We start from the raw sequence: 9,280 nt of genomic DNA on the forward strand, positions 1-9,280 counted from the left end.
CCTGAAAGGAAAACTCATGTCAAATGTATGTGTTAAGCCAAAGCAGGGTAAAAACTGCACGGTGGTAGCTCCTGCTGAGGGCACAAAGACTGCCAAGTTTCAAGGAGATAGGTGCAGGGGGTTGGGAAAACAGCACCTCAAGCTGCAGAGAAGCAAAAATCATGACATGGGCGACACTGTGTATCTTAAGGCACAGCAGAGATGGTGGCCCCTGCTATGGCCACAAAGCCTGCCAGCTGTCAAGGAGATAGATGCATGACTTCTGGGCTCTGGGGCCCTGCACCTCTGGCCACAGGCAGGCAAAACTCGTGTCATGGGTGCTTGTGCAACTGTGTCTGTCTTGGGGAAGCGTGGGAAGGGAGAACCACTGCAGGCCTGGCTGCTCAGCCCTGCTGCGGCCACTAAGCTTGCCATCTATCAAGGAGATAGGTGCAGGGGGAGTCTGGGTTCTGGGGCCTTGCACCCCTAGCTGCTGACAGGCAAAACTCGTGACATGCGTGCTTGTGCAATTGCTGCCTTTCATCAGGCAGCAGGACTGAAGATCCCCCATCACTTGTTACCAAGAAGCTGGGGATAATAATTGACCACAGTATGAACATGAACTGGCAGTGTGATGCTGTAGCCAGCAGGGCCAACAATACCCTGGCATGCATTACACTGCTGGCTCATGTTCATACTGTGCCCCAAGACAGACACAGTTGCACAAGCACCCATGACACGAGTTTTGCCTGTCAGCAGCTAGGGGTGCAGGGCCCCAAAACCCAGAACCCCTGCACCTATCTCTTGACAGCTGGCAGGCTTTGTCGCCTCAGTGGAGGCTACCATCCCTGCAGCTTTCACCCTGCTGCGCCTTAACACACACAGTGTCACCCATGTCATGAGTTTTGCTTGTCCACAGCTTGAGGTGCAGTTTCCCCCAAACACTTACACCTATCTTCTTAAACTTGGCATGCTTTGTGGCCTCAGCAGGGGCTAGCATGCCTGCAGTTTTGACCCTGCTGTGGTTTAACACATACACATGACATGAGTTTTGCTTTTAAGAATTTGAGGTGCAGTTTCCCAGAAACCCCTGCACCAATCTCCTTAAAACGTGGCAGACTTCATGCCTGTAGAAAGGGCTACCATTCCTGAAAGTTTCATCTAAATCTGGCCAGACATGACAGTTACAGGCTGTTTTAACCTTCCCCATTATAACCTATGGGCAAAACATCAAAACGGCGTCGAAATGGCAAAATGTTTCAACTTGCCAATTTTGTCTTGAGGCTGTTTCGATCATATCTGTTCCATTTCAATTCTGCTGTTTCGACCTTGAAACGGGTCAAAACAAAACTGGTGGCAAAATTTCACACAGCCAGACATGCCAGGGCTGTGGTCATGTGTATATGGACAGCCTTCGTGTGCCTAATTAGAAGGTCAAGCATGTAAGTGTAAGAGCACCTATATACGGAGATATACCAATGCATATATATCAGAGTATATGTATATACAGGCCCCTATCTCTTTTGCAGAGGCTATTGGGAATTGAAAGCCTCATTAGTTTGTGACTTCCACACACACCTTGCTTTTGGCCTCTTGTCGGGTTTGCTCATCCATCCATCCCACCTGATCCAGCCGGCTCTGGAGGGCATTTTGGACCTCAGAGAAAATCTTTTCAGCCTTCCAAAGGGAGAAAAAAGCCCAATCAGGCCTATGGAAAACAGGTGCTCTGGAGGCAATGCCTCACTTGGCTTGAGAGATTAGGGCTTGTGGTCATTCAGTACTGGGCAACCACCTTGCCCCATTGCCCCAGGCCCACTACAACCCAGACCTAGGGAGGACACTTCTTCTGAAGCTTGAAGATAATTAATTCTACCAATCCATTTAACCATGTACTTCTTCTCTTCATACTATACACTTGCTGCGCCCCAGGTATGCACAGGACATCTCCTTTCTTCACTGCCTGTCCTTAGGTGAGAGGGGAACCCAACAGTATGTCCATTCCTTCCTGAACTTCAGCTCTCCTATCATGGAAGAGGACAGGACCTGGAGACATCTCTACTGCTTGAATAAGAGGGCAATGGGATACCAGACATAGCAGACAGGAGGTTGCTTCCCTCAAGATGACTCTAAACTCAACCCCAACCTGGATAAAGTCCAACAGACTTACTTCAAGGCTGCTCCCAGAATGACAAGAACTATACTTTCACGTACAACACATACACTTTGTGTCTTTCCTTCCCCACCTCAATGGTCTCAGTCTCTTCCTGTTCTGCTTCCTCTTGTTAATGCCATTTTTCACATATTGGAAAGCCTTCATCCATTCACTGCATATGCTAACCTACCTGGGAATAGAAATCTGATATCTTAACAAAAGCATTTCTCTTCCCCTCTGCCTACAGATTTGTTTTTGGTTGTAGGACCACTCTAAAGCCCTGGCACGTAAGTCTGTTATTGTTACTCATGAGTCCTGCTCAGCCTATACTGCTAAGCCTCCGAGTGCCTCAAAACATTCCATGTCAGCATCTTGGGCCAAGATGACTGACAGGTACAGGGACTGCCATTCTGGTTTCCATGCTAGAGATGGTCATAAGTGCTCTTCCTGTGGGCTGTCATTGGAGGGTCATGCATGAGTACCAAGCTGTACACACCGAGATCCTTAGACTGATTATTCTAGCACTAAGTCCGTCCAAGCCTCAAAGAAGGATGGGAAGTATGTAACTAAAGAGAGGGAATAAGGGGGTGACCTGACCTTGAGAGTGTCACCTCATCAGGGTACGAGGGAAGCTGCATTCATGTTTGGGGTGGGGGAAGAAAATACCTACGAGTTCCTTGGCCTCTGGAGGAAAAATTTCTTGCACCATCATCTCTCCAAGGACAGGCTCAAAAAAGATGCTGGTCTCACTCAGGCATTTCTGCCAGCGACTCTTTTGTACCTGAGAGGCAGGGAGAGAGTGATAAAGACACAGGGAAGGACAACAGCAAAGACATGTGGAGAGGGAAGGCAAAGAAACACACAGGCAGAAGAGGCACTTGTTGAATGCATGTTGTTTTGTAGTAGGGATGGCAATGAATAATCCAGCATTCGGTTTAATTTTTGTCTATATTTTTATTAAATGCAAAAGCCTCTGAGTGCCTTGAAAAATGTCATGTCAACATCATAGCCCCAGGAGTAAGGGCTGGTAAGGGAAGGGATTTGTTATCCAGGTTAAGAAGAGCAAGGGGGAAGCTGCCCACCAGTACATTGTACCCCAGCCTCTGCTTTTGTGGAAGCTTCAAGGAGTGGATTGGATACTGGGAATGGAGTAGATAGGGGGCTGTGCAGGATGGCCACAATCCACAGTATCAATTCTAAGGGAACAGCTACTGGAAATGTTGCTGCCGGCATGGCCAGCTTCTCCTTCTTCATTCCTCTTTGCCCCAACGTCCAACCTGAGAAACCCCACCCTAAGAGGTTGCAGAAAGTGGGAATGGTTCATGACAGCTGCCAAGGAGTCTGACGGGAAGCTGACTCACCATCCCCAACTCTTCTCTTGGTCCAAGAAGCTTCTTCATCAGCTCCTGGTGTGCATCTTGGAACCGGCTGTCCAGGGCTGGAGAGAGATTCGTCACCATGTGAAGTATCATATAGATCTGCAGGGTGCTAGGCAAAGAAAAAACATATAGCACAGTAGGACATTTATATGTACACTTAATAGATAAGGACCAATTTACCCAGAACTAAAATGTAGCTGCAGCTTTGTCGGGCTAGGGTCACTGTTTAAACAACAATACTTCTGAACACCCACAGTTTAGAACTGGACAACAATGGGCCAGATTCTACCCTGTCTGTTGGGCATCTAAGTGGGCATGGGCTCCTAAGTGCAATTCTATTCCACCCTGCTCAACTCCACATAGGTTCATTAATGAAGCAACTCTTGTACCATACCATGATCTTACCCCTATGCACAAAAGGCAGTGAGGAATAGGTGGAGGACCCTCCCACCTTTTGCATTAACAGTTTTTCAGGGATCCAACCAGGATAGAATAGAATCACTTGTGGGCACAAAAAGACACCTCATTTGATCCAGGAGTTATTGTTGCAAGGCGTGTCCCAGATCAAAACAGGAGTCCTGTGAGGATGTACAACGGAAAAAAGTGCTAGTGAATTTTATCTAGCACACTTCAGAGGGACATTGAATATGTACATCTGTACAATCCCAGGACAAAAAGCTTTCTCCCAGGACAATTATGGCATCTGTTTACAGCCTTAGGTGCCTCAGTCTACTTATGTGCCTAGAAAGTAGGACAAGATCTGGCTCTATATGTCTGCCTACTACTTCATGACTGCCTGTGGAAGTCCCTGCTGCATCACCCTCCAAACCTTTCTTTAGTAGTTCCCCTTCTGAATATTGGTCAAGTCAATCATGCTGCATTCACCACATCTGAAGCTATCACAGCATCCCGGTCTGGAGGCTTAATGGAGATGGTAATGAGCATGAACTCCTACCTCCTGTCCTGCCACTCTATGATCAGCCGTGACATGTTCTTCAAGTAGTCCATGTCATGAACCACAATGGGCTGGGAGAGACTCAGCTGCACAGGATAGAAGGCTGCCTCTAGGCATGACAGCCAGTCAATGGCTGGAGCCTTTTCCTAAAGGCAAAACAATGGATGGGCTGACAGGTCAACTTCCTGCACACCCCCAGGACTGTATGGCAGCATATGGGACTGGCTTCCTTGTTGCCAGCAGAGGGCACCCTCCCAGGCTGAGCTTGGTAGGCAGGGATAACACAGGGAGGGAAATATCAGGGCTGAGTGTAAGGATGGGAGCATCACCATGGGACCAGGGATGACCAGCCCCAGCAGATTGCTGTGGCAACTCAGTGGGAAAGGAGACTCCAGGAGTGAGAGAAAGAGAATGGCAATTTCTGGCTGGCCCCTGCAAAAGGCACCTCCCCTCCCCTCCCACCTGAGTCTTGGAGAAGTGGAAAATATATGTGCAGCCCTCCTCACGCTGCAGGGCATGCCTACCTGCAACTCCTCAATGGTGGTTTTATAGAACAGCATCCTCCTCTCCTGTCGCTTCTGCAGTGGGGTGACCACACTCTGGAGGTTGGAGATGAAGGCCAAGGTGAAGGAGATGTAGGTGGCGGTAATGTCCTGGGGCACTCCCAGCAGTGTCCCCAGATTCAGCAGATACGACAGATACAGACGGACATCCTGTGACACAAAGCACATCCCCAGGAGAGCTACAAGGCTGAGGTTGGAGCTGTTCCACCCAAGCCTTGCACTTTCAATGCTGTCCCTGCCAACCCTGTTTTCTTCTGTAACTCTTTACAAGAAACATGATTTGCTGAATATAGTTTCTGGCTCAGTGAGCATTACTGAATCCTCCATGGGAAATAAGGTCTTCTATTTTCTTCATACTTTGCATGTCTTTAATACAGGGAAAAGTCATTACTGGGTACATCTACACATGCAATGAATGTGAATGAATAAATTCTGGCACAGTTTGTGCCAGAGCTTATTGTTCCCAGGTGCCGCATTTTCACATGCACCCAGAACTGTAGCACCTTGAGCTGACTCAATGTGATGCATAGGGGCTGGCTGGGACATGAGGGTGCTCCAGTTAAGGGCTATCCAGCAGGCAGCTGCCACACAGAAGCACCCTCATGCACCAACCAACCCCATCAGCATCTACATTTGTGTTGCAGCAGAGTAAATAACTGTCATTATTGCACTTGTGTCTGGCAGTACTATCCTACAGTGGAGTTAATTAGTTTACTCTATCCTAATAGCACTACACATGTAGATGGTAGGCTTTAATGAAGAGTTAATGAGTCAACTTCACAGAAAATGCCTCATGTAGATGTGCCCACTGAAATGCAACCAGGTCTAGGGTGGGAGTAGGCTTCAGGGAATACATGTGACATTTTAGATGGAAATGGCAGGGCAGACTCCTGTTACAAGGATCTTAAATGTCCATGGTAAGGAGGCAGAACTTTTTTTTTTAAGCTCTGATCTGAAAGACTTGCACTGTAAACTGCAGCTGTATGTGATTATGCAGTTAAGAAAGGCAAAGGGGCTGGGATAGTCATGAAATTAGATTATCACAAAATTACATAATTATGGAATTAGGTTCCCTAGGTTTGCTGCAAAAGTCCAAGGTCTTTTACATATATAGAATAAAACACATTTTTTAAAACATGTTAACAAGTATGTTATAAGTAACACATTGTAAAGACTTAATGTAGATGGGGTGAGTTTTATTACAATGCTTTTGATCAAAATAGGGATGATCTTGCCTCAGGCAGGGGGTTGGACTAGATGACCTCTCAAGGTCCCTTCCAGCCCTACTTTTGAATGACTCTATGACTGTAAGATAGAATCAATGGAGAGCCCAGTGTTCACCCTTACCACATGTTTAAAACCACAGCATGATATTACTGGACCAGGATTTTCAAAGCTATTAGGTAAAAATAGGCTACATACCTATTTTTTTCCTAACAGGGAAACCCATAACATATGTCTTCTGAAGAAATGTTCAAGAAAGCATCAGACATAAGCCTAAGTGATCTATAAAAGTCATCTATAAAAAATTGCCTCCATAAAGCAAGGGACATTTCAAAGGAGTTCTTTGAAACTTGTGGGCCTTTTTTGCTTTTGTTTTTAATTTTTGCCTTGCCCCAGCTTCTGATAGGTTACCTTGGGGTAATCAGATTTTTTTTTGTAGTCACTCTCTGCTGGCATCTCAAACTCAGGATGGTCAATCTGGGAAGGGTGTGAAAGAAAAACATTGGATTAATACCAAAGCACCAATGGTTGGAAAAGAGGTTCCTTGAGGTTGTATTTCTTTTTCCTGTTCAAGAATTGGTCTGATAGTAGCTTTGGATTGTTTTAATTAAGAACCCACCCTGAGAGGCACGCATGCCAAAAAAGAAGAACCTATCCCTCTTAGGACAGCTCAGAATTTAAATGAGAAAGGGAGACAACAGGCAGGAGAAAGGGAAAAATTTGCCCTTGGTTTTCATTGTCATGTTCCCTCCAACTCTTTAAGTCCCAAAAACAAATGATAATTTTTCATATAATTTAATAATAAGTAATAATTTAAGAAAAAAAGAAATACATGAAAATGCAGGAACACACAAATGAACATGTCGGAACTGTTATTAAAGAACATTTGGTCCCATATTTCCAATAGTGGCCAAGACTTTGCTTCAGAAGAAGTCTTCAAAATTTTGTGAATATACCTTGTTATACAAAGTTATACAAAGTGGGTGGGGAGGACACCCTGGCCTCCCAAACTATGGTGAGCTAGTGCCTTGAAACACGATAAATAGCAGCTTATATGATTTGCCCTGTAAGAAGTGCTACTGTGGTCATCCTTCCATTATGAAAACATTTAGGGTGAAATTCTATTATTTCCTGCTTACTGAAGTGGCAATTTCTGGCACTTAGGCATACAGAGGATTTCTATCCTCTGGACATGTAGTCCTACACATATGGATGACAATGCAACCATGTAGTCACATAGACTGGCAACCAAATCAGACACATGCTATCTTTTCCTCCAGTAACTGTGTGGGTAGTTTGTTCACCTAGGAAGCTGGGTTCTAACTCCTCTCCCCACGGATAGGATTTAAACATGGGTCTCTGTGCTATGTCTCATGGTATGCTTAGGATGTGTTTATTAAATTTAAAATGCAAGCATCTGTGCATTCAAACAGTAAAACACATGTTAAGTTTGATACTATTGTAATAAAGTTGTGACTTTGAGGGAAGAGTATCTCCAGATCAAATTAAATAGCACATGTTCAGCTATCATCGGTGCGGAGCAATCACATTCCTGGTCCTCCACACCCATTAGTCATGCTGTACTAGAGGAACTATAATAAAGGTTGGACAGTCCCTGAAGGGAAGCCATATTACAACCCTCGCTATGGCTGCATGTGTCTGCCTCCTTCATACAACAGTCAGACTGCTGCATGGTAGTAATATGACTTTCAGTCTCTGATGCGGGGACTGGCACTCAGCATAGTCCCAGCCTCGGCACTGTACCAGAGCCAGGTCAAGACCGTCAGTAGGGTTGCCAACTGTGACTGAAGCTATTCCAGGAGATATTTTTTTTTCCAGCATGATGTAATGTCATTAATATGGGTGCCGCAATAGAGATTTTTTGGGCCAATGCTATATTGGCTGAAACTGATCTGATTGCCAATATGCAGCCAGGCAGATTGGAGAGCACCATCCAGCTGGAAAGTCTACTGTGGGGGAAGGGACAAGGGGGGAGGGAAGGAGCATGGCAGGGGGCAAATCGAGGCCCTGCAGTGAGGGAGGCAGTGGGGCTGGGGCAGGGCCAGGGGCAGATGCTGCTTAACTGGGACCGAGCACAGGATGGAGCCATGAGTGGCTCATCCAGGGTGCAGGGGGTGACTTCTACTGCTGCACACATTCCGGGAGGGCATGGGGGGCATATGCCTCCAAATCTGTGTGGGGCAAGGGTGAGCTGCTGCTATGGACTGGGGCTGGGCCAGGCTGCGCTCAGGGCAGGCAGCAGTGGCATTAGGAGGGGAGCTATGGGTGGCAGGGGGCACTGCAGCCACCCCAAAATTCACCATAGTCCCCTTCCCAGTGCCGCTGCCACCTGCCCTGAGTGCAGGCCAGCCCAGCCCCTTGCTAGGAAAAGCCCGGTGCAGCTTGCCCTCTCCTCATGCACAGATCCAGGGGCACACCCCCCCATGCCCTCCCAGACAGGAGCTGCCCCCACCCCGTGCCCCCTGGATGAGCTGCTCACAGCTCCATCCCATGCCCCGCCTTGCCTGTGCAGAGCCTGCCACTTCCCCAGCCTCAGCCCCAGCCCTACTCCCTCCTTTACCATGGGGGCTTCAATCTGCCCCCCCACACACACCTCTTCCTTCACAGCAGACTTACCAGCTGGACCTAGCTGCATTCCATGCTGCTGGGCCACGATCCTGGCCGCCTGCATGCTGCACTGGGGCTGCGCGCATGCATGGGGCATTTATCGGCAACATTATCAGCCACATCAGCCAAACAAAGCCAATTCTGTCAAATTTTCCTTATATCAGTGCCAATCCAATATGGGACCAATGTACCGGTGCACCTCTAATAATTAATTGCACTGTTCCACCTGTTCAATCTCCCAAATTGCTTTCAATAGTCACTGGGAGATAGATGCTGATTCTGGTAGACTCCTGGCCAATCCAGGAGGGTTGGCAACCCTAACTACCAGCAGCAGAGACCAGGCTTGCTTTGCGAATCTAATGGCAAGTATGGATCCAGAAACAGGAGTGGCACCCTCTCA

The 9,280-nt window shown here is 47.2% G+C and overlaps 1 protein-coding gene across 1 annotated transcript in view; it reads right to left on the reverse strand.

The window, feature by feature from the left end:
- The window catches only part of KEL (Kell blood group, metallo-endopeptidase), a 35,806-nt gene that overhangs the window by 14,529 nt on the left and 11,997 nt on the right, over window positions 1-9,280 (reverse strand). Inside the window, exons 6-11 of the mRNA XM_019526677.1 lie at window positions 6,664-6,729; window positions 4,990-5,178; window positions 4,466-4,611; window positions 3,493-3,619; window positions 2,802-2,912; window positions 1,558-1,656 (exon numbers count right to left, since the gene is read on the reverse strand). Coding sequence (XP_019382222.1) covers window positions 1,558-1,656; window positions 2,802-2,912; window positions 3,493-3,619; window positions 4,466-4,611; window positions 4,990-5,178; window positions 6,664-6,729 — 738 coding nt within the window. The remainder of the gene's footprint in view (window positions 1-1,557; window positions 1,657-2,801; window positions 2,913-3,492; window positions 3,620-4,465; window positions 4,612-4,989; window positions 5,179-6,663; window positions 6,730-9,280) is intronic.

The sequence above is a fragment of the Gavialis gangeticus genome, unplaced genomic scaffold, assembly GCF_001723915.1.
Source record: "Gavialis gangeticus isolate Ggan-Ray unplaced genomic scaffold, GavGan_comp1, whole genome shotgun sequence".
NCBI classification, from domain to species: domain Eukaryota; kingdom Metazoa; phylum Chordata; order Crocodylia; family Gavialidae; genus Gavialis; species Gavialis gangeticus.